General features: G+C 44.5%; 1 protein-coding gene across 12 annotated transcripts in view; it reads left to right on the top strand.

Moving 5' to 3' along the window:
- The first annotated feature begins 900 nt into the window (after nucleotides 1-900).
- Nucleotides 901-26,156, top strand: part of LOC124029232 (calcium-dependent secretion activator 1-like) — a 176,884-nt gene continuing 151,628 nt past the window's right edge. For 4 of the 12 annotated variants that reach the window (XM_046341047.1, XM_046341052.1, XM_046341056.1 and 1 more), the window contains exon 1: nucleotides 901-1,541. In XM_046341047.1, coding sequence (XP_046197003.1) covers nucleotides 1,194-1,541 — 348 coding nt within the window. In that variant the 5' untranslated portion in view covers nucleotides 901-1,193. The remainder of the gene's footprint in view (nucleotides 1,542-26,156) is intronic. The other 8 variants (XM_046341027.1, XM_046341020.1, XM_046341067.1 and 5 more) reach the window with 2 other exon arrangements.

Genomic DNA, 26,156 nt, shown 5'->3' on the forward strand with positions numbered 1-26,156 from the left:
TTCATTGAACAAAACACACATTTATTGTGTAACATGAAGTCCTGTGAGTGCCATCTGATGAAGATCATCAAAGGTTAGTGATTCATTAAATCGCTATTTCTGGAAAATGGCTTCATGGTTTTCTGTGACTAGGTGCTGACCTAACATCATTGTTTGGTGTGCTTTCGCTGTAAAGCCTATTTGAAATCGGACACTGTGGCTGGATTTACAAGAAGTTTATCTTTAAAATGGTGTAAAATACTTGCTAGCGTCCCACAAATCCCAGATAGGTTTTAAAACTCATTTTTCAACCACTCCACAAATTTCTTGTTAACAAACTATAGTTTTGGCAAGTTGGTTAGGACATCTACTTTTTTTTCCAACAATTGTTTACAGACAGATTATTTCACTTACCACAATTCCAGTGGGTCAGAAGTTTACATATGCTAAGTTGACTGTGCCTTTAAACAGCCATACAAACTAGAACCGGCACTGTTTGTGGGAATTATTAATCTGCAGGGGCAGTAGATTATGTTTACAGTATGTCATTCCTAATAGTAATTATACATTGGCGATCTATGCTCTGAGTAATGGTAATAAACCTACCACTGTCACTCACTACATATTTACATGTAGCCTATTACACCTCAATTTAATTGATTTGTGAATACAGTACGCCTACACACACTGTAACAAAACATCAACAACAACAGAGGTCAATAATGGATATTCGTTCTAAGTCAACGGGTTTAACCCGTTTCACGCGACTCACCGAAAGGCAGGCGCCAAAGAACAGATTCAGCACCATGGCCAGCTCCTCTCTTTACGCCTGCGCGACTTCGTTCAACAATTCTAGAGCTCAACTGGCAGGAAGAGGCCATAGCTAGCGTTTTTCATTGAAGGAGACACTTTCACTCATTCGCGTCCCTCCTCCCTTTCTCTCCCACCTCCTCGCACATCCTTGGCAGTGACTGGCGAGTCTCCGTGCAGCAAGAGATTTCCGTGCTGTGTCTGTGTGCGTGCAACATCTCAGCTCTCTCTCCAAGCATAAGTCGTATTTTATGGCAACCTTAAGAAAAGGCTCAGCGAATTCGGGTGTCTTTCGTTTTGAATCAGATAAAGGTTTAATTTCAGTTTATTGTTCGAATTCGTATCAATTTCACAATTTCTGCAAATAGGAGTTCTGCCAGGCTACATCCTCTCTAGGCAGCGATATGTTGGATCCGTCATCCAGCGAGGAGGAATCAGATGGTGGGATGGTCGAGGAGGAACACCATCACAAGGAGGCATCGGCACCCCAGAGCGGAGCCCGCATCTCTCCAAGCCGGACGAGCGAGAGCTCCGGCGGGCTTGCGCCCAGCAGCAGCAGTCGCAGTAGCGCTCGCCCGACCAGCCCGAGCCCGTCTGCAGCCAGCGAACAGGAGAAGGTGGAAGAGGCCAATTTGCAGAAGGAGGAAGAGGAGCGCAAAAAGAAGCTGCAACTATATGTATTTGTGATGCGGTGCATCGCCTACCCTTTCAATGCAAAACAGCCCACGGATATGGCTAGGCGACAACAGAAGGTGAGCCATACACGGTGGCGGGGACGTAAATCACCACATGTCAACGAATAGCCTCCTTTTCACATCAATGATTAGATAGATGCTGTCATACAGGGCCGGATAAAAGCTACATTAATAATAAACCTACCATCCCACAAACCCTCACGCAATATCATCATATCTAATTGATAGGCTATACGTTGCAAACATTAGCCTTTTCCTCCAACACTGTTTATATGAATGTAGAATGTAGCTGAATTCAGCCATGCATAATGCGAGGATATGAAGCACAGGCAGCTATGATGTGGGTACGTAGGCAACCGTCATGCAGATGGATGTTGCAGAGAAAAAAACACGGTTCTACACACACAGTAATCATTCGCAGGGCCTGGCAAACCGTCCATTCCGCGCACCGTGTCATTTATAAATGTATATTGCGGAAGGGAATATGTTGAATATAACCTTAATAAAGCAGTGTCGTTGCAGTTGAAGACATATCCATTTGACTAGATTTCATTTGAGGTCTAGAGCTGTGTGCCGTGCTATTCCTGTTGTAGGATAAAATGTTTGTCTTTTTGCGCCATCACTTGACCCCTCGATTCATTTTCCCAAGGTGACTTATAGCAAGACCCAAGTCCTGACAAGATTGAGGACATTTGGAAGGGCTGCACATGTTCCTTTTAGCGGGGAGACTGCAGGCAGTCTATACCATAATACATATTTATTAATAGAAATTAAATTAATTAGTCAATCAATATTTGATTGGGTCACGTGATCCACATACCATCGAACCATACTATTTAGATAGGGTCAATTATGGTTTATTTAAACCCTGTTTGGTGAATAGGCATACATTCTGCCTATAATATGCCACCCATACTTCGTCCCAATATAAACCACGGGTGTAAAACATATGGCCTAAATATATATTTTTTTTTTCGGGGGGCGAACTTAATATAGCCTACTTTAAAAGGACTAATATCAAATCGAAACTGTGTAGGAATGATAATTGATCTACATTTATACTGTTTCCACGACTGTTTCCGGCTCACTGATAATCACCCAAATTAAAGCTAGACAGTCAGGGAATATCGAAAATTCCAAAAACTATGGATAGAGGACTATCTTTCACAAGTTTTGACTACGAGGAAATACATATAGGGTAACCAATTTTCAGTGTGGCCCTCCGGCCCTACTTGAAGACCGAATGCGGCCACGGGGCAAAATCAGTTTGACACCCCTAATACAAACTGTCCCTATAGGCGAGCGTGTAGTCTAGATATAGCTGATGGCTGGTGGCCACTTATCAACCGTCGCGGGATGCTGCCCAATCGACGCAACATGTCCATAAGATACCGACAAAAATATAACCCTAATGGTTAACGGAATATCAGTTTCTTCAATACCAAATCGCTAAATTTAGTCGTAAGTATGTTTTGGACGAGTGTCTATCCATTGTTCCTATGATCAAAAACAAAACTGTTGATCCATGTTGATTTGCTATATAATAATATCAGTAAAATCAGTCGGCATGCCACATAAGGCCGTTTGTGTTGGTTTGCATCAGGTCGGTGGAGGTAATAAGATAATGTTATTATGATCCCACAGGCCCACTATTTGATGTCCATATTATCATCTTTTTAATTGCAAAGTACAATGGCAGGCTACAGTGTAAAATGGCATCTCTATCCCTATACACTCTTATAAAAAAGCTGCTATCTAGATCTTTTCAGTTACATTTTCGTAATTTAGCAGATGCTCTTATCCAGAGCAACTTACAGGAGCAATTAGGGTTAAGTGCCTTGGTCAAGGGCACGTGAACATATATTTCACCTAGTCAGCTCAGGGATTTAAACCAGCAACCTTCCAGTTACTGGCCCAACACTTTTAACTGCTAGGCTACCTGCCAGTCTCCACAGAGTGTTCTACATAGAACCGTAAAGGGTTCTTCCTGGAACCAAAAAGGGTTCTACCTGGAACCAAAAAGGGTTATTTTATGGGGACAGACAAATAACCCTTTTGGAACCTCTTTTTCTAAGAGTGTATAGCACACCCTATGAGGCCTGGTCAAAAGTAGTGCACTTCCACTGCACTATAATGGAAATACATGTAGGTTGCCATTCGGGAAAAAGCCTCACTTAATTTCTGTTCATTAAATGGCAGACGAACGTTTGTTCTTCATATCTGTGATGACTCATGGGAGTCAGCATGGGTACAGCGCTGTACTGTAGGCCTACCCACTGATGGGATAAAGGGCAGTGTATTTAGCACATTTACATATTATTATCCTCCATCAGAGGAGGCTGATGGCGCCAGAGGAGAAGGACTGCTGTTTTACAGGCTCCTAACCAATTCTGCTATTTTGTGTTTTTTTTTCTTGTTGTCTGTAACTTATTTTGTACTTAATGTTTCTGACCAAAAAGCGCTTCTGCATACAGCTATTACTCACTTTCTTTATTAACGAGTCGGACGCAAAGGATTTACTGCATATACCGGACCAGGCCCAAATCCTTGTCATTTGCATGAAGAAAATAAGCCGATACAGGGGACTCAGGTGTGAGAATTAGTTGGCGAGTGAGTAACCCTCCGTCCTATTAGCCAACGTGCAATCAATGGAAAATAAACTGGATGAGCTGTCCTACCAACCAAACTGTAATATCTTATGTTTCACTGAGTTGTTGCTGAACAACAACATGAATAATATACAGTTGGCTGTATTTTACAGACCTTTACTCTATAGACAGAGACACGTACAAAGCTCTCCCTCGCCCTCGTTTTGACATATCTGACCATAATTCTATCCTCCTGATTCCTGTTTACACACAAAAACTAAAGCAGGAAGTACCAGTGACTCACTCAATACGGATGTGGTCAGATGATGCAGATGCTAAGCTACAGGACTGTTTTGCTAGCACAGACTGGAATATGTTCCGGGATTCATCCGATGCCATTGGGGAGTATACCACATCAGTCACTGGCTTCATCAATAAGTGCATCGATGACATCGTCCCCACAGTGACCTTACGTACAGACCCCAACCAGAAGCAATTGATTGCAGGAAACATCCGCACTGATCTAAAGGGTAAAGCTGCCGCTTTCAAAGAGCGGTACCCAGACACTTATAAGAAATCCTGCTATGCACTCTGACGAACTATCAAACAGGCAAAGCGTCAATACAGGACTAAGATTAAATCCTACTACACAGGCTCCGATGCTCATTGAATGTGGCAGGACTTGCAAACTATTACGGACTACAGAGGGAAGCCCAGGCGTGAGCTGCCCAGTGACACAAGCCTACCAGACGAGCTAAATTACTTCTGTACGCACTTCGAGGAAAGCAACACTGAAGCTTGAGCACACCAGCTTTTCCTGACAACTGTGTGATCACGCCGGCTGTAGCCGATGTGAGCCGAAGACCTTTAAACAGGTCAACAAGGCTGCAAGGCCAGACGAATTACCAGGACGTGTACTCCGAGCAAGCACTGACCAACCGGCAAGTGTCTTCACAGACATTTTCAATCTGTCCCTGAGTCTGTAATACCTTCATGTTTCAAGCACACCAACATAGTCCCTGTGCCCAAGAACACCAAGGTAACCTGTGTGAATGACTGCTGACCCGTAGCACTCACGACTGTAGCCATGAAGTGCTTTGAAAGGCTGGTCATGGTTCACATCAACATATTCATCCCAGAAACCCTAGTCCCACTCCAATTTGCATACCGCCCCAACAGGTCTAGAGATGACGTAATCTCTATTGCACTTCACACTGCCCTTTCCCACCTGGACAAAAGGAACACCTACATGAGAATGCTGTTTATTGACTACAGCTCCGGGTTCAACACCATAGTTCCCTCAAAGCTCATCACTAAGCTAATGACCCTGGGACTAAACACCTCCCTCTGCATCTCGATCCTTGTCTGCTTGATGGTCCACCTCCAGGGCTGAGCATGCCCCCATTCTCATCGACGGTGCTATAGTGGAGCAGGTTGAGAGCTTCAAGTTCCTTGGTGTCCACATCATCAACAAACTATCATGGTCCAAACACACCAAGACAGTTGTGAAGAGGGCACTACAATGCCTATTCCCCCTCAGGAGACTGAAAATATTTGGCATGGGTCCTCGGATCCTCAACAAGTTCTACAGCTGCAACATTGAGAGCATCCTGGTTGCAAGACTGCCTGATACGGCAATTGTGCAGCCTCTGACCACAAGGCACTACAGAGGGTAGTGCATATGGCCCAGTACATCACTGGGTCTAAGCTGCCTGCCATCCAGGACCTCTACACCAGGTGGTGTCAGAGGAAGGCCCTAAAAATTGTCAAAGACTCCAGCCACCCTAGTCATAGACTGTTCTTTCTGCTACCGCACAGCACGCAGTACTGGAGCGCCAAGTCTAGGAACAAAAGGCTTCTTAACAGCTTCTACCCCCAAGTCACAAGACTCCTGAACAGCTTCTACCCCCAAGTCATAAGACTCCTGAACAGCTTCTACCCCCAAGTCATAAGACTCCTGAACAGCTTCTACCCCCAAGTCATAAGACTCCTGAACAGCTTCTACTCCCAAGTCATAAGACTGCTGAACATCTAATCAAATGGCTAGCCGGACTATTTGCATTCACCCTCTTACCTTTTTTACACTGCTGCTACTCACTGTTTATTATTTATGCATAGTCACTTTAACCCTACCTATGTACATATTAACTGAATTACCTCGACTAACCTGTACATTGCACATTGACTCTGTACCGGTATCCCTTGAACATAGCCTCGGTATTGTTCTTTTATTGTTTCTTTTGTATTTTTAGTTTAGTTTATTTAGTAAATATTTTCTTAACTCTTATTTTTCTTAAAACTGCATTGTTGGTTAAAGGCTTGTAAGTAAGCAATTCACTGTTGTATTCGGCACATGTGACAAATAACATTTGATTTGATTAGATTTTTTTGGTGAGGGTGCAGCTCTTGGAATGATGCCATTCCATTTATTTTAGTCCATTCCAGCCATTACTATGATTTCATCCTTCGATTTAAAGTGCCACCAGCCACCACTGTCTCCTATCCCCATCACTCCTAACATTAGTGCTTTAAATGAATGTATAAACTGTATCTACAGGTATGTCAATCCTATGGAGTGTGTATAGATTGATAGGAAGCCACAGTTCCAATGGAGTGTGTGTATAGATTGATAGGAAGCCACAGTTCCAATGGAGTGTGTGTATAGATTGATAGGAAGCCACAGTTCCAATGGAGTGTGTGTATAGATTGATAGGAAGCCACAGTTCCAATGGAGTGTGTGTATAGATTGATAGGAAGCCACAGTTCCAATGGAGTGTGTGTATAGATTGATAGGAAGCCACAGTTCCAATGGAGTGTGTGTATAGATTGATAGGAAGCCACAGTTCCAATGGAGTGTGTGTATAGATTGATAGGAAGCCACAGTTCCAATGGTGTGTGTGTATAGATTGATAGGAAGCCACAGTTCCAATGGAGTGTGTGTATAGATTGATAGGAAGCCACAGTTCCAATGGAGTGTGTGTATAGATTGATAGGAAGCCACAGTTCCAATGGAGTGTGTGTATAGATTGATAGGAAGCCACAGTTCCAATGGAGTGTGTGTATACATTGATAGGAAGCCACAGTTCCAATGGAGTGTGTGTATAGATTGATAGGAAGCCACAGTTCCAATGGAGTGTGTGTATACATTGATAGGAAGCCACAGTTCCAATGGAGTGTGTGTATAGATTGATAGGAAGTCACAGTTCCAATGGAGTGTGTGTATAGATTGAATGGAAGCCACATACAGTAGTCTTCTGCAATCCTTTAGTGGAGATGCTGCGTCCAGCGCCATATCATGTTGTAGGCTACATCCCGAGTGTGCAGGTATATACTGAATAAAGTTGTGCATTTGTACATTTTAAGAGGTCAAGAACAGTATAGCAAACAATTTGTCTCTATGAAAGAGGTTGCAAACTGAGCAGAGGGGTTTAGATATGTGCATCATTGCCCTACTGATATACATATTGAAATTAAGGTTGAAATCAGATAATATTGTAAGTCATTAATGTTAGGTCTCAACTTCTGGACAGGGAAATGAAAAGCCAGACAGACACATTTACCAGTCATTACCATATGACCTACCTTTGCTTTGAGCCCCACAGTGGAACCACACATTGGAACGCAGCATCCCAAATGGCATCATATTCCCTATATATACCACCCCTATTATTGCGCCCTATGGGCCCTAGTGCACTATATTGGGACACTCTGACCCAGTCTACTCAGGACTGTGAGTCATTAATGTCACTACCAACTTGGACCATTAGCGAAAATATGAAGTCATTAGGCTACCCCAAACGTCATTACAGATCTATTGTTGTGACTGAGTTTGGGACTTCATGGGGAGAAACTTTTCTATCAGTTTTGACACATTCATTCAACATCATCAAATACATTTTTTGGGTTGAAAGGATGTTGAAACAATGTTGATTCAACCAGTTTTTGCACATTGGGAAAGGCCTCAAATTACAGGTACTTGCCAAGACCTACAGTGGAACTTAAATAGATATTTCCTTTAAAAAAAAGAAACATGGATCACTGATCAATCAAATATATTTAAAGCTATAATGTTATCATTTATAAAGTAGTCATCATCCATTTACATATTTATTCCTAAAAACAAATATGGTTGTATAGTCATGACATTGCCATGAGAACATACTTTGTAATTGTTGTTATATAAGTTTTCCAATTGGAAGCCCATTCATAATCAAACCAATGGCTCACGTAAGAAGTTCTTCCTAATTGCCCGATGGTGGACACATCTAGAAACAATATACAGCCTATAGTTTTTTCCTATAGTTCCAGATTAGTCACCAGAATACGATGAAAGCGTTTGTGTAATGAAAGGACTTGAAAGCCCTTCTGTGTGGCTGTGTAGCGGAGGAGAGGAGAAGAGCAGCCATGGTGCAGCATTATAATCCGTTATTAGGACTTGGGGCTGACACACCAACAGAACATAGTGACTTGGGCTATCAGTGTGAAACAGGCCATGGCACGGAAAGACAGACAGACAGACAGACAGACAGACAGACAGACAGACAGACAGACAGACAGACAGACAGACAGACAGACAGACAGACAGACAGACAGACAGACAGACAGACAGACAGACAGACAGACAGACAGACAGACAGACAGACAGACAGACAGACAGACAGACAGACAGACAGACAGACAGACAGACAGACAGACAGACAGACAGACAGACAGACAGACAGACAGACAGACACAGAGGAGGCAGCAGAGGCAGAGGAAAAGGAGTTGGGCTGTTTTTCCTTGAAGTGCAGCGCAGTGACCCTGTGAAAGACACAACACAATGGGGCAATTACTGACTGTCACTTCCTTTTGAGGCCCGTGAAAAATGATTTCTTCAGTCTGAAAGCTCTCTCAGCTAAAAGGAGAAAGGGCATATTGTGAACATCGCAGCTTTGCTGTGCTGCCATTGGGCCTATTCTTAAACGCCAAACATATTTGAGTCAGTGTGTGTGCATATAGGCTCATGTACTTGTGTACATATTCGGTGTATGTGAATTTGTGTACATATTCGGTGTATGTGAATTTGTGTACACAGATTTGTATTCATATGTGACATTACAATGCCTCTACTGGAGTTTGTTTCGGTATCAGGGATGTCAGTGGATTACTCACAACATATTCTACCTACCTCCCTCTATCCATGATTCATCTGAGAAACACCAAGTCCCTGCACTATATTCAAACCGCAATCTCTGACTGACCCTTCGTGAAATAAGCAATCCCCCTAACTGCTGGGTCCACCGCCACATCACTGCTCTCCTGCTTCTCATCTGCGCCTCCTCTGCTGCCTGGGAACAGGGAACAGGAGCAGGGAGCTACGCAGCGCAGGCCCGATGAATTCATTATGAACACGATTGAGATGCAAATCAGTGGCGAATTGAGAGGTTGGTGAAGTTAGCATTCTTGTAATCTAGTAGTCGTGCTTCTGCAATGCACTTCACTCCTCCGATCCTCTGCTTGTCGTTTGGTCCTCAAGGGCTTTTTAATGACGCTGGTGGAGAGGTGCCAACGTGGCTCTTTCAGGAAATAGTATGGAAATGATCATGTCTAGTGTTTGTATTTTGTCCATTTACTTTGGATGACATTTGGGGTGGCAGGTAGCATAGTGGTTAGAGCATTGGGCCAGAAATTGAAAGGTTACTAGATCGAATCCCCAAGGCAGTCAACCCACTGTTCCTAGGCTGTCATTGTAAATAAGAATTCGTTCTTAACTGATTTGCTTAATTAAACAAAGGTTAAAATACATATTATGGGACAGAGTGTGCAGGTTTTTATCCATGTCTGTCCGAGGTTTTGTTTTACGTGTTTGAAGTGGAAACGAGATGAAAGAAGCAAAAGAAAGACTACACCCTACACACTCAGTACTAATACACCTGTGGGCTCCGGTCAAAAGTAGTGCACTAAATAGGGAATTTGGGACACAGATGTTTAACGCAGAGAGAGCCTGAGGGAAGGTTAGGCTTTGGAGGATGAATGCTGTGTTAATATAACAAGATAAGGGAAGTGGATTGGCCCAACTCATTAGCCACATGAAAGCCAGGGTCCGACCGTGGTGATATGCAGGCCAGCAACACCAATCTTCAAGGAGAGTAGGACTGGCATCCCAAATGGTATACTATGCACAATATATTGTGGTGCAAAACTTCTGACTTGAGCCCTATAGGCCATGGTCAAAAGTACTGCACTATGTAGGGAATAGCGGGAAATTTGGGATGCAATTTGATTAGATTTGTCTGGAGTAGTCTATCTAAATCTTGATCTGACGCACCCAGCCCGAGTCGAGAGCTCTGCAGTCCACTCCGACAACAAAGTAGCATCAAAAAGTAGAAGAATGTCTCACCTACATTTTAAAAGAACCCTATTGGTCCTGGCCAAAAATCTAGTCAAAAGTAGTGCATTACAGACAGAATATTGTGCCATTGGGTCTTCCTAGCAACAACTCCAGGTCTCATGGCTTGACATCCTGTAAAGAGATGGTTTCCAGGAATGACAGGATAGGCCAGTCCTTTAAACAACCTAGTGGTGAGATTAGGTAGCTGCTAGGGCTACAAGATTCTGGTAACTTTCCCAAAAATTTGCTCCTGATTTTGGGAAGGTTCCAACCAGGATTTCTAGCAGACCTGGGAAGTTTGGAAAAGTAGACATTTTTCAAGCCTAGCTTCCGATACTGTATTGGTCACTTGGACTGCATTATTTAGGTTTGATGGGTAGAGGCCTTCAGTTGGCTTACTGATAGTCAAAATTGTCCTGCCATTAGTCTCCCTTATTACAGTGCATTCGGAAAGGATTCAGACCCCTTGACTTTTTCCACATTGTTACGTTAAAGCATTCTAAAATGTATTAAATCGTTTTCCCCCCCTCATCAATCTACACACAATACCCCATAATGACAAAGCAAAAACAGGTTTTTAGAAAGTTTTGCAAATGTTTTAAATAAAACATTTACATAAGCATTCAGTCCCTTTACTCAGGACTTTGTTGGAGACCTTTGGTAGCAATTACAGCCTCGAGTCTTGGTTATGACGCTACAAGCTTGGCACACCTTTATTTGGGGAGTTTCTCCCATTCTTCTCTGCAGATCCTCTCAAGCTCTGTCAGGTTGGATGGGGAGCGTTGCTGCACAGTTACTGTACTTTCAGGTCTCTCCAGAGATGTTCGGGGTCAGGCTGTGCCACTCATGGACATTCAGAGACTTGTCCCGAAGCCCTTCCTGCATTGTCTTGGCTGTGTTCTTAGCACTTTGCCCCAGTCTGAGGTCCTGCGCACCCCTGCCACTGAAAAACATCCCCACAGCATGATGCTGCCCCCACCATGCTTAGGGATGGTGTCAGGTTTCCTACAGATCTGATACTTGGCATTCAGGCCAAAGAGTTCAATCTTGGTTTCATCAGACCAGAGAATCCTGTTTCTCATGGTTTGAGTCCTTTAGGTGCCTTTTGGCAAACTCCATGCGGGCTGTCATGTGCCTTTTACTGAGGAGTGGCTTCCGTCTGGCCACTCTACCATAAAGGCCTGATTGGTAGAGTGCTGCAGAGATGGTTGCCCTTCTGGAAGGTTCTCATCTCCACAGAGGAACTTTTGGGTTCTTGGTCACCTCCCTGACCAAGGCCCATCTCCCCCGATTGCTCAGTTTGGCCGTGCGGGTCGGTCTAGGAAGAGTCTTGGTTTTTCCAAAGTTCTTCTATTTAAGAATGATGGAGGCCACTGTGTTCTTAGGAACGTTCAATGCTGAAGAAATTGTTTCGTACCCTTCTTCAGAGCTGGGCCTCAACACAATCCTGTCTGGAGCTCTATAGACAATTCCTTCGACCTCATGTGTCATGCAGGTGAAAGAGGACCCAAAAGCGACTTAACAGAAACAGAGTTTATTCAAGTCCAAACAGGGAATAACAGAAATCCTCTAGTCTGTAGAGGGGAATAACAGGAGAAGCGGCCACAGACTGCAGGTCGCTTCGGGTAGGCGCAGGCCGTAGTTGACAGAGACACCTGCTCACACGCAGCATCTGATGAAGGCAAAAAACACGACAGGACAGGGCGATACACAATCACAGCAAAAACACGACAGGACAGGGCGATACGCAATCACAGCATGGTGAATACTAAACAAGGAACCGACGGGACAGGAACGGAACACAAAGGAATAAATAGGGACTCTAATCAGGGGAAAGGATCGGGAACAGGTTGGGAAGACTAAATGATGATTAGGGAATAGGAACAGCTGGGAGCAGGAACGGAACGATAGAGAGAAGAGAGAGCGAGAGAGTGAGAGAGGGAGGGGGAGAGAGAGGGATAGAAAGAGGGAAAGAACCAAATAAGACCAGCAGAGGGAAACGAATAGAATGGGGAGCACAGGGACAAGACATGATAATAAATGACAAACATGACAGTACCCCCCCACTCACCGAGCGCCTCCTGGCGCACTCGAGGAGGAATCCTGGCGGCAACGGAGGAAATCATCGATGAGTGAACGGTCCAGCACGTCCCGAGACGGAACCCAACTCCTCTCCTCAGGACCGTAACCCTCCCAATCCACTAAGTATTGGTGACCCCGTCCCCGAGAACGCATGTCCATGATCTTATGTACCTTGTAAATAGGTGCGCTCTCGACAAGGACGGGAGGGGGGAGGGAAGACGAACGGGGGTGCGAAGAAAGGGCTTAACACAGGAGACATGGAAGACAGGATGGACGCGACGAAGATGTTGCAGTCGCACAGCGACAGGATTGACGACCTGGGAGACACGGAACGGACCAATGAACCGCGGAGTCAACTTACGAGAAGCTGTCGTAAGAGGAAGGTTGCGAGTGGAAAGCCACACTCTCTGGCCGCAACAATACCTTGGACTCTTAATCCTGCGTTTATTGGCGGCTCTCACCGTCTGTGCCCTGTAACGGCAAAGTGCAGACCTCACCCTCCTCCAGGTGCGCTCACAACTGAGCGGAGGGAACGCTGGACTCGGCAAGCTGGGATGAGAACAGAGAGGCTGGTAACCCAGACTACTCTGAAACGGAGATAACCCGGTAGCAGACGAAGGAAGCGAATTGTGAGCGTATTCTGCCCAGGGGAGCTGTTCTGCCCAAGACGCAGGGTTTCTGAAAGAAATTGTCAATCGTCTGATTGGCCCTCTCTGCTTGACCGTTAGACTGGGGATGAAACCCGGAAGAGAGACTGACGGACGCACCAATCAAACGACAGAACTCCCTCCAAAACTGTGACGTGAATTGCGGGCCTCTGTCTGAAACGGCGTCTAACGGAGGCCATGAATTCTGAATACATTCTCAATAATGATTTGTGCCGTCTCCTTAGCGGAAGGAAGTTTAGCGAGGGGAATGAAATGTGCCGCCTTAGAGAACCTATCGACAACCGTCAGAATCACAGTCTTCCCCGCAGACAAAGGCAGACCGGTAATGAAGTCTAAGGCAATGTGAGACCATGGTCGAGAAGGAATGGGGAGCGGTCTGAGACGACCGGCAGGAGGAGAGTTACCCGACTTAGTCTGCGCGCAGTCCGAACAAGCAGCCACGAAACGGGCGCGTGTCACGCTCCTGAGTCGGCCACCAAAAGCGCTGGCGAATAGACGCAAGAGTGCCTCGAACACCGGGATGACCAGCTAACTTGGCAGAGTGAGCCCACTGAAGAACAGCCAGACGAGTGGAAACAGGAACGAAAAGGAGGTTACTAGGACAAGCGCGGCGACGCAGTGTCGTGAGTGCTTGCTTAACCTGTCTTTCAATTCCCCAGACTGTTAACCCGACAACACGCCCATAAGGAAGAATCCCTCGGGATCAGTAGAAGCCACAGAAGAACTAAACAGACGGGATAAGGCATCAGGCTTGGTGTTCTTGCTACCCGGACGGTAAGAAATCACAAACTCGAAACGAGCGAAAAACAACGCCCAACGAGCTTGACGGGCATTAAGTCGTTTGGCAGAACGGATGTACTCAAGGTTCTTATGGTCTGTCCAAACGACAAAGGAACGGTCGCCCCCTCCAACCACTGTCGCCATTCGCCAGGGCTAAGCGGATGGCGAGCAGTTCACGGTTACCCACATCATAGTTGCGCTCAGATGAGAAAAATAAGCGCAAGGATGAACCTTATCGTCAGACTGGAAGCGCTGGGATAGAATGGCTCCCACGCCTACCTCTTCAACCTCGACAATGAATTGTCTAGTGACGTCAGAGTAACGAGGATAGGAGCGGACAAAACGTTCTTTTAGAAGATCAAAAGCTCCCTGGGCGGAACCGGACCACTTAAAACACGTCTTGACAGAAGTAAGAGCTGTGTGAAATTACGAATCCGATAGAAATTAGCGAAACCTAAAAAGCGCTGCAACTCGACACGTGACCTTGGAACGGGCCAATCACTGACAGCTTGGACCTTAGCGGAATCCATCTGAATGCCTTCAGCGGAAATAACGGAACCGAGAAAAGTAACGGAGGAGACATGAAAAGAGCACTTCTCAGCCTTTACGTAGAGACAATTCTCTAAAAGGCGCTGTAGAACACGTCGAACGTGCTGAACATGAATCTCGATGACGGAGAAAAAATCAGGATATTCAAGATAGACAAAAACAAAAATGTTCAGCATGTCTCTCAGAACATCATTAACTAATGCCTGAAAAACAGCTGGCGCATTGGCGAGACCGAACGGCAGAACCCGGTACTCAAAATGCCCTAACGGAGTGTTAAACGCCGTTTTCCACTGTCCCCCTCTCTGATGCGCACGAGATGGTAAGCGTTACGAAGGTCCAACTTAGTAAAGCACCTGGCTCCCTGCAGAATCTCGAAGGCTGATGACATAAGGGGAAGCGGATAACGATTCTTAACCGTTATGTCATTCAGCCCTCGATAATCCACGCAGGGGCGCAGAGTACCGTCCTTCTTCTTAACAAAAAAGAACCCCGCCCCGGCCGGAGAAGAAGAAGGCACTATGGTGCGTCAAGAGACACAGACAAATAATCCTCGAGAGCCTTACGTTCGGGAGCCGACAGAGAGTATAGTCTACCTCGAGGAGGAGTGGTCCCCGGAAGGAGATCAATACTACAATCATACGACCGGTGAGGAGGAAGGGAGTTGGCTCGGGACCGACTGAAGACCGTGCGCAGATCATGATATTCCTCCGGCACTCCTGTCAAATCGCCAGGTTCCTCCTGAGAAGTAGGGACAGAAGAAACGGGAGGGATGGCAGACATTAAACACTTCACATGACAAGAAACGTATCAGGATAGGATAGAATTACTAGACCAATTAATAGAAGGATTATGACATACTAGCCAGGGATGACCCAAAACAACAGGTGTAAACGGTGAACGGAAAATCAAAAAAGAAATAGTCTCACTGTGGTTACCAGATACTGTGAGGGTTAAAGGTAGTGTCTCAAATCTGATACTGGGAAGATGACTACCATCTAGGCGAACATGGGCGTAGGCTTTTCTAACTCTCTGAAAGGAATGTCATGTTTCCGAACCCATGCTTCGTCCATGAAACAACCCTCAGCCCCAGAGTCTATCAAGGCACTACATGTAGCACCCGAACCGGTCCAGCGTAGATGGACCGACAAAGTAGTACAGGATTTTGATGGAGAGACTTGAGTAGTTGCGCTCACCTGTAGCCCTCCGCTTACAGATGAGCTCTGGCTTTTACTGGACATGAATTAACAAAATGTCCAGCAACTCCCAATAGAGGCACAGGCGGTTGGTGATCCTCCGTTCCCTCTCCTTAGTCGAGATGAATCCCTCCCAGCTGCATGGGCTCAGTCTCAAAGCCAGAGGAGGGAGATGGTTGCGATGCGGAGCAGGGAAACACCGTTGATGCGAGCTCTCTTCCACGAGCCCGGTGACGAAGATCTACCCGTCGTTCTATGCGGATGGCGAGAGCAATCAAAGAGTCCACATCTGAAGGAACCTCCGGGAGAGAATCTCATCCTTAACCACTGCGTGGAGTCCCTCCGGCTCGTTCCACTCACTAGAGGCAGCAAGAGTGCGAAACTCAATAGAATAATCCGTTATGGACCGTTCACCTTGGCATAAGGAAGCCAGGGCCCTAGAAGCCTCCCCACCAAAAACTGAACGGTCAAAAACCCGAATCATCTCCTCTTTAAAGTTCTGGAACTTGTTAGAGCAATCAGCCCTTGCCTCCCAGATAGCTGTGCCCCATTCTCGAGCCCGGCCAGTAAGGAGTGAAATGACGTAAGCAACCCGAGCTCTCTCTCTAGAGTATGTGTTGGGTTGAAGAGAACACAATCTCACACTGCGTGAGAAAGGAGCGGCACTCAGTGGGCTGCCCGGAGTAGCAAGGTGGGTTATTAACCCTAGGTTCTGGAGGCTCGGCAGGCCAGGAAGTAACAGGTGGCACGAGACGTAGACTCTGGAACTGTCCAGAGAGGTCGGAAACCTGAGCGGCCAGGTTCTCCACGGCATGGCGAGCAGCAGACAATTCCTGCTCGTGTCTGCCGAGCATGGCTCCTTGATCTCGACGGCAGTGTAACGAGCGTCTGAAGTCGCTGGGTCCATTCCTTGGTCGGTTCCTTCTGTCCTGCAGGTGAAAGAGGACCCAAAAGCGACTTAACAGAAACAGAGTTTATTCAAGTCCAAACAGGGAATAACAGAAATCCTCTAGTCTGTAGAGGGGAATAACAGGAGAAGCGGCCACAGACTGCAGGTCGCCGGGTAGGCGCAGGCCGTAGTTGACAGAGACACCTGCTCACACGCAGCATCTGATGAAGGCAAAAAACACGACAGGACAGGGCGATACACAATCACAGCAAAAACACGACAGGACAATACGCAATCACAGCATGGTGAATACTAAACAAGGAACCGACGGGACAGGAACGGAACACAAAGGAATAAATAGGGACTCTAATCAGGGGAAAGGATCGGGAACAGGTGTGGGAAGACTAAATGATGATTAGGGGAATAGGAACAGCTGGGAGCAGGAACGGAACGATAGAGAGAAGAGAGAGCGAGAGAGTGAGAGAGGGAGGGGGAGAGAGAGGGATAGAAAGAGGGAAAGAACCAAATAAGACCAGCAGAGGGAAACGAATAGAATGGGGAGCACAGGGACAAGACATGATAATAAATGACAAACATGACATCATGGCTTAATTTTTTGCTCTGGCATGCGCGGTCAACTCTGGGACCTTATATAGACAGGTGTGTGCTTTTCCAAATCATGTCCAATCAATTGAATTTACTACAGGTGAACAATCAAGTTGTAGAATGGAATGGATGATGAATGGAAACAGCATGCACCTGAGCTCAATTTCGAATCTCATAGCAAAGGGTCTGAATGCTTATGTAAATAAGTTATTTCTGTTTTTTATATTTCATGAATTTGCAAAAATGTCTAAAAACCGGTTTTAGCGTTTGTCATTATGAGGTATTTATTGAATCCATTTTAGAATAAGGCTGTAACATAACAAAATGTGGAAAAGGTCAAGGGGTTTGAATACTTTCTGAATGCACTGTACATACTAAGATGCTGGAAGAACATGACAGGAAAGAATGAAATCCTATAAAACCATAACAGGGTGTAAAATAAAATTAAAATAAAGATAAAATTCCCGGTTCTGGGTGATAGTAGCATGATACCACAATGGACCTTCAAGTTCCTGTCGTGAGATTAACCAGAAACTGAATCCTGGTCATGCCACAGTTGGACAGCAGCTAATGATTACACAGCTGGGAATACTCTTTGTGTGATCAGATGATGAATGATTATTGATTCATTAATTGATTAAGACACCAAGCTGAAAAGGAACAGGGCACATACCTTTTTTCCAATCAGATCCAATCAATAAACCCCTCTCCAGGAACATATGAACTGTGGTTGGGTGATTCAGCTCTTACAAGGTAAACATCACAGGCCTGCAAGATGATAGTGAAGGACTAGTAACATTGAATAAGGGATGGTCATTCCATGACTGTATGAATAAAGCACGTAAAATCCCAAATCTGTAAACACAGGCACCCTTATAGATATCATCCTAACCAACTTGCCCTCCAAATACACCTCTGCTGTTTTCAACCAAGATCTCAGCGATCACTGCCTCATTGCTTGCATCCGTAATGGGTCTGCGGTCAAACGACCACCCCTCATCACTGTCAAACGTTCCCTAAAACACTTCAGCGAGCAGGCCTTTCTAATCGACCTGGCCCGGGTATCCTGGAAGGATATTGACCTCATCCCATCAGTAGAGGATGCCTGGTTATTCTTTGAAAGTTCCTTCCTCACCATCTTAAATAATCATGCCCTATTCAAAAAATGTAGAACCAGGAACAGATATAGCCCTTGGTTCACTCTAGACCTGACTGCCCTTGACCAGAACAAAAACATCCTGTGGCATACTGCATTTGCATCAAATTGACACTGTGATATGCAACTTTTCAGGGAAGGTAGGAACCAATATACACACGCAGTTAGGAAAGCTAAGGTTAGCCTTTTCAAACAGATATAAGCTTCCTGTAGCACAAAACAAAATAACCTGGGACCACTGTAAAGAGCATGGAGAATAAGAGCACCTCCTTCCAACTGCCCTATGCTCTGAGGCTAGGAAACACTGTCACCACCAATAAATCCGTGATAATTGAGAATTTCAATAAGAATTTTTCTACGGCTGGCTATGCTTTCCACCTGGCTACCCCTACCCCGGTCAACTGCCCTGTACCCCCCACAGCAACTCGCCCAAGCCTCCCCATTTCTCCTTCACCCAAATCCAGATAGCTGATGTTCTGAAAGAGCTGCAAAATCTGGACCCCTACAAATCAGCCGGGTTTGACAATCTGGACCCTCTCTTTCTAAAATTATCTGCCGTAAATGTTGAAACCCCTATTGCTAGTCTGTTCAACGTCTGAGATCCCCAAAGATTGGAAAAGCTGCCGCGGTCATCTCTAGACCCAAACTGCTACAGACCTTTAACTATCCTACCCTGCCTTTCTAAGGTATTTGAAAGCCAAGTCAACAAACAGATCACCGACCATTTCGAATCCCACATACCTTCTCCGCTATGCAATCTGGCTTCCGAGCTGGTCATGGGTGCACCTCAGCCACGCTCAAGGTCCTAAACGATATCATAACTGCCGTCAATAAGAGACCTTACTGTGCAGCTGTATTCATCGACATGGCCAAGGCTTTCGACTCTGTCAATCACCACATTCTTTTACACAGACTCAACAGCCTTGGTTTCTCAAATGACTGCCTCGCCTGGTTCACCAACTACTTCTCAGATAGAGTTCAGTGTGTCAAATCGGAGGGCCTGTTGTCCGGACCTCTGGCAGTCTCTATGGGGATGCCACAGGGTTCAATTCTTGGGCCGACTCTCTTCTCTGTATACATCAATGATGTCGCTCTTGCTGCTGGTGATTCTCTGATCCACCTCTAAGCAGACGACACCATTCTTCATAATTCTTGCCCTTCTTTGGACACTGTGCTAACTGACCTCCAGACGAGCTTCAATGCCATACAACTCTCCTTCCATGGCATCCAACTGCTCTTAAATGCAAGTAAAACTAAATGCATGCTCTTCACCCGATCTCTGCCCACACCTGTCTGCCCGCCCGTCCAGCATCACTACTCTGGAAGGTTCTGACCTAGAATATGTGGACATCTACAAATACCTAGGTGTCTGTTTAGACTGTAAACTCTCCTTTCAGACCCACATTAAGCATCTCCAATCCAAAATTAAATCTAGATTCTGCTTCCTATTTCGCAAACAAAGCATTCTTCAGTCATGCTGCCTAACATAGACTCTTAAAACTAACTATCCTACCGATCTTCGACTTTGGCAATGTCATTTACAAAATAGCCCCCAGTACTCTATTCAACAAATTGGATGCAGTCTATCACAGTGCCATCTGTTTTGTCGCCAAAGCCCCATATACTACCCACTACTGCGACCGGTACCCTCCCGTTGGCTGGCTCTCACTTCATACTCGTCGCCAAACCCACTGGCTCCAGGTCATCTACAAGTCTTTGCTAGGTAAAGCCCCGCCTTATCTCAGTTCATTGGTCACCATAGCAGGACCCTCCTGCAGCACGAACTCCGGCAGGTATAATTCCCTGGCAACCCCCAAAGCCAATTCCTCATTTGGCCGCCTTTACTTCCAGTTCTCTGCTGCCAATGACTGGGACAAAATGCAAAAATTCCTGAAGCTGGAGACTCTTATCTCCCTCACTAACTTCAAGCACAGTTCACAGATCACTGCACCTGTTCATAGCCCATCTGTAAATAGCCCATCCAACTACCTCATCCCCATACTGTATTTATTGATTTATTTTTGCTCCTTTGCACCCCAGTATCTGTACTTATGCATTAATCTTCTGCACATCTATCACTCCAGTGTTTAATCACTGTATCGTAATTACCTCGCTACTATGGCCTATTTTATTGCCTTACCTCCATTATCTTACCTTATTTGCACACACTGCATATATACTTTTTTTCTACTGTATTATTGACTGTATGTTTGTTTATTCCATGTGTAACTCTGTGTTGTATGTGTAAAACTGCTTTGCTTTATCTTGGCCAGGTTGCAGTTGTAAATGAGAACTTGTTCTCAACTAGCCTACCTGGTTAAATAAAGGTGAAATATATATAAATATATATTTTTTAATGAAACAAACGCATTAGCATGTCTATGTTTAGCCATGACAGACAATACAAAATGCATTGTGGACCACTCAAGTACAGTTTTGAGACACTAAAAACTATCATAGTCAAACATGGTACGGTACTACTTCCTTAGCCATCATCTATAATACATTACATTATCTATAATTAAGCAATAAGGCCTGAAGAGGTGTGGTTTAAATGGCCAATATACCATGGCTTAGGACCGTTCTTATGCACAACACAGCTCTTAGCCAAAAGCCCCCGAGATGCCTTATTGCTATTATAAACTGCTTACCAATGTAATTAGAGCAGTACAAATAAATGTTTTGTCATACCTGTGGTATACAGTCTGATATACCATGGCTCTCAGCCAATCAGAATTCAGGGCTTGACCCACCCAGTTTATAATACATTGCATTATCTATACATTATTGGTATCAGTATAGAATGTAATTTATACAAAAAAATAAATACATAAGTACAATATATAAAAGGATGTGTGTGTCTGCATGTCTGCATTGATATTAGCTATGATGTGCCATTGTTCCTCTGCTCCTGCTGCTCTCAGCTGTTTTATAACAGGCCTAAATCTGGCAGCCATTAGTAATGACAATAGGGTAACTGTACCTTGTTAATTAGTAGTAAACCTGTGCTCTTTTTATGTGGTTCCACTGAGCCCATTAAAGTTTGTACGCTAATACCTCCTATCTAACAGACAGCTCAATTAGTGCTAAGAGTAATGGGAACCGACCCACACCTACAGTTTGGGTTTACCCCTACTAGAATACAGATGTTAGAGAGTAACACTGGACTGGCTCAGGCTGCGTTTACACAGGCAGTCCAATTGGTTAAAAGATCAGAATTGAGCTGCCTGTGTAAACGCAGCCTCAGTGAGCTGGAAAGGAAAGCACAAACAAAAAACAAACTAGGATAGATACCAATAGAAATAGAAAACTGGAGAGGCTCTGGAAAGCACATATAAAGCAATGCACAACACAAGACTTCTTAGGCTGTCCTGTTGAAAAATATATGTACAGTTGAAGTTAGAGGTTTACATACGCTTAGGTTGGAATCATTAAAAATAGTTTTTCAACCACTCCACAAATTTATTGTTAACAAACTGTAGTTTTGGCAAGTTGGTTAGGGCATCTACTTAGTGCATGTCACAAGTCATTTTCCCAACAATTGTTTACAGACAGATTATTTAACTTATTACTTACTGTATCTCAATTCCAGTGGGTCAGAAGTTTACATACACTAAATTGACTGTTCCTTAAAACAGCTTGTAAAATTCCAGAAAATGATGTCATGGCTTTAGAAGCTTCTGATAAGCTAATTGACATCATTTGAGTCAATTGGAGGTGTACCAGTGGATGTATTTGAAGGCCTACCTTCAAACCCAGTGCCTCTTTGCTTGACATCATGGGGAAATCAAAAGAAATCAGCCAAGACCTCAAAAAGAAATTGTAGACCTCCACAAGTCTGGTTCATCCTTGGGAGCAATTTCCAAATGCCTGAAGGTACCACGTCCATCTGTACAAACAATAGTACGCAAGTATATACACCATGGGACCACGCAGCCGTCATACCGCTCAGGAAGGAGATGCATTCTGTCTCCTAGAGATGAACGTACTTTGGTGCAAAAGGTGCAAATCAATCCCAGCACAACAGCAAACGACCTTGTGAAGATGCTGGAGGAAACAGGTACAAAATGATCTATATCCATAGTAAAACAAGTCCTATATTGACATAACCTGAAAGGCCGCTCAGCAAATAAGAAGCCACTGCTCCAAAACTGCCATAAAAAAGCCAGACTACGGTTTGCAACTGCACATGGGGACAAAGATTGTACTTTTTGGAGAAATGTCATCTGGTCTGACGAAGCAAAAATAGAACTCTTTGGCCATAATGACCATCATTATGTTTGGAGTAAAAAGGGGGAGACTTCCAAGCCGAAGAACACCATCCCAACTGTGAAGCACAGTATCATGTTGTTGGGGTGCTTTGCTGCAGGAGGGACTGGTGCACTTCAAAAAATAGATGGCATCACGAGGAGAAAATTACGTGGACATATTGAAGCAACTTCTCAAGACATCACTAAGGAAGTTAAAGCTTGGTCACAAATGGGTCTTCCAAATGGACAATGACCCCAAGCATACTTAAAGGTGTGGAAATATAGCTTAAGGACAACAAAGTCAAGGTATTGGAGTGGCCATCACAGTGTGGTCAGGTATTGAAGTACTGATTTGAGTGTCCTCCCATGCATGGCTTGACAGATATCTTCAGTGCCATACATCTGCTTGTTGTTTCCTAAAATGAGGTCTAAGGCTCACTGGAGCAATGGGATGAAACCCAGGGAGGAGAAGTGGATTAAAGGAGGAGAGGGATTTGGAGAGACAGAGAAGAAGAGTGATTGTGCAGTGAATGGTCTTGTCCCAGTAGAGAGACAGAGAAGAGGAGTGATTGGACAGTGAATGGCCTTGTCCCAGTAGGGAGACAGAGAAGAGGAGTGATTGGACAGTGAATGGTCTTGTCCCAGTAGAGAGACAGAGGCAGAGGTGCATGAGTTCATGAGCTATATCTGGAACATTACCACCTCTACCCCTCCTCCACTCCAAGCCCACATACACTTCTGCCTCTCCTTTCCTTCCTCCCCTTCTCCCATTCTTCCAACCTCCCCTCCCAGAAGTATAATGGGACAACAACACCAGTGTAGAGCAGCAGCCAACGCCCTCCAGGGGCTGAGTATGCGTGCGTGTGCATTACCTCAACACCCTGTTATCCCATTGGTTATCAAGATTTCCCCCTTCCTCACCTCATCAACAACCTGTCTTAAACAGAAATGTTTTGCTGCTCACTCACTCTCTTTCCCCTAACTACGCAACCCCAATTAGTGTGTGTGTGACCTTCCATCTACCTCAGGAGAAGAGGAGTAAGCCTCCTCTAGGTCTCCTGCCTATCTATCTATCGCTGTCCTAAAATGAGATCAGAAGGGTACCTAGATGCTTCATTCATGTTGTATTTCTATGGAGTGTTTAGCATAGCTTTTCTCCTCTCTTAACTTTCACTCAATCCCTTTAATATTTCTCATATTTGTGTCGCTGATCCCAACAGCATTCATATTACAGCATGAGTCTGTTCTGTCTCTCGTTGTTGAGACTCACGATGCCAGTCTGCGTTTTCAAACAGGTCCCATAGAGGCAGACAATATGCCCACCCACATACACACGTTCACACACAGATAGAGACAGAGAGAAGGAGATAAAAAAAAGAAACAGCAAAATATAGAGAGGACGGCCCTAGGGTCTGTTTCTTGGATCCTTGATGAAGGAAATGCACTATCAGAAGAGTGTTTTTTCTGCCTAACATGCCCAGATACAGTCGCCTAACATACCCAGACAGAGCCACCAAACTTGCCCATACACAGTCACCAAACTAATCCAAGTTTATAATTTTAAAAGGCTAATTGATCATTAGAAAATCATTTTGCAATTATGTTAGCACAGCTGCAAACCTGTCCTCACATGGGATAGCCTTAATTTCTCAGAACAAGAATAGACGGAAGAGTTTCAGAAGAAAGTTCCTTGTTTCTGGACATTTTGAGCCTGTAATCGAACCCAAAAATGCTGATGCTCTAGATACTCAACTAGTCTAAAGGACAGTTTAATTGCTTCTGTAATCAGCACAAGAGTTTTCAGCTGTGCTAACATAATTGCAAAAGGGTTTTCTAATGATCAATTAGCCTTTTAAAATGATAAACTTGTGTTTGGTGGCACGTTTAGTGGCTGTGTATGGGCAAGTTTGGTGGCTCTGTCTGGGCACGTTAGGCGACTGTATCTGCGCATGGGGAAGTGGTTGTGGGCTGGAGTCTGTCCTGGGGAAGTGGTTTGGGCCGGAGTCTGTTCTGGGGAAGTGGTTGTGGGCCAGAGTCTGTCCTGGGGAAGTGGAGAGAGAGAGAGAGAGAGAGAGAGAGAGAGAGAGAGAGAGAGAGAGAGAGAGAGAGAGAGAGAGAGAGAGAGAGAGAGAGAGAGAGAGAGAGAGAGAGAGAGAGAGAGAGAGAGAGAGAGAGATTCACACCAACAGTCCCTCTTTACTCTGTTATCTGCACTAACAATGTGTACCCTCCCCTTCCACTTAACACTGCATGTATTGTTTGGGTTCCTAACACACACATAAAGCACTTGAAGCAGAAGAGAGGATTATAGTTAACTTTGGTTTTAAGTTTGTGAGATGTAGAATGTTAGAGGAGACAAACTTGTTATATGAGTCATCATTGGCTCTGTATTTGAACATTGTCCCATGCTGAATTAGTCATCTTTATTTGGTAGATAGACCTTTAGCAGTGGAGGCTGCTGAGTCGAGGACGGCTCCTAATAATGTCTGAAATGGAGCTAATGGAAGCACAACAGCACGCAGTGTTAACAGACATACAGACATAACAAACTGTACCTCAATGCTGATTCAAATAGCTGTATGGAACGTTTTTTGTTTTGTTTTTTGTTTTACATTTAACTGCAAGCATAATGCAGATATATATCCATAAATATATATGTACACACACACACACACACACACACACACACACACACACACACACACACACACACACACACACACACACACACACACACACACACACACACACACACACACACACACACACACACACACACACACACACACACACACACACACACACACACACACACACACACTGAGACCATAAATATGACATGAGGGCTGCTCTTCAAAAAAGAAAATAAAGCACTGGAGATACCCTCTACTCTCTCTTCATCCTTCCCTCTGTTTTTATTTTCTCTCTATCCCTTCTCTCCATCCTCTATTTTCTCATGCTTCTCTCCCTCACTTTTTCTCTCTAGCTCTCCATCATTTCATTTATTTTTCTCCCCATCTCACTCTTTCTCCACATATCTTTCTCTCATATAAATACACCCTTGAACAGAAATTGATATGCTACTTTGTATTTTCATATAATTACCCAATGCATGTCATATCTTCCGCCACAAGGGAAAAAGAGGATAGTTGGTTGGTATAGTAATGAAAAGATACTGCTATTCTAGTAAGCGGTAGACATTAAAATAAGTCATTGGTAAGAGGTAGACATTATATTACATCCTTGGTAAGCGGTAGACATTAAAATAAGTCATTGGTAAGAGGTAGACATTAAAATAAGTCCTAGGTAAGAGGTAGATATTATAATAAGTCCTTGGTAAGCGGTAGACATTAAAACAAGTCAGTGGTAAGCGGTAGACATTAAAATAAGTCCGTTGTAAGCGGAAGACATTAAAATAAGTCATTGGTAAGCGGTAGAAATTAAAATAAGTCCTTGGTAAGCGGTAGACATTAAAACAAGTCCTTGGTAAGCGGTAGACATTAAAATAAGTCCGTGGTAAGCGGTAGACATTAAAATAAGT

The sequence above is a fragment of the Oncorhynchus gorbuscha genome, linkage group LG03 (genome assembly GCF_021184085.1).
Source record: "Oncorhynchus gorbuscha isolate QuinsamMale2020 ecotype Even-year linkage group LG03, OgorEven_v1.0, whole genome shotgun sequence".
NCBI classification, from domain to species: domain Eukaryota; kingdom Metazoa; phylum Chordata; class Actinopteri; order Salmoniformes; family Salmonidae; genus Oncorhynchus; species Oncorhynchus gorbuscha.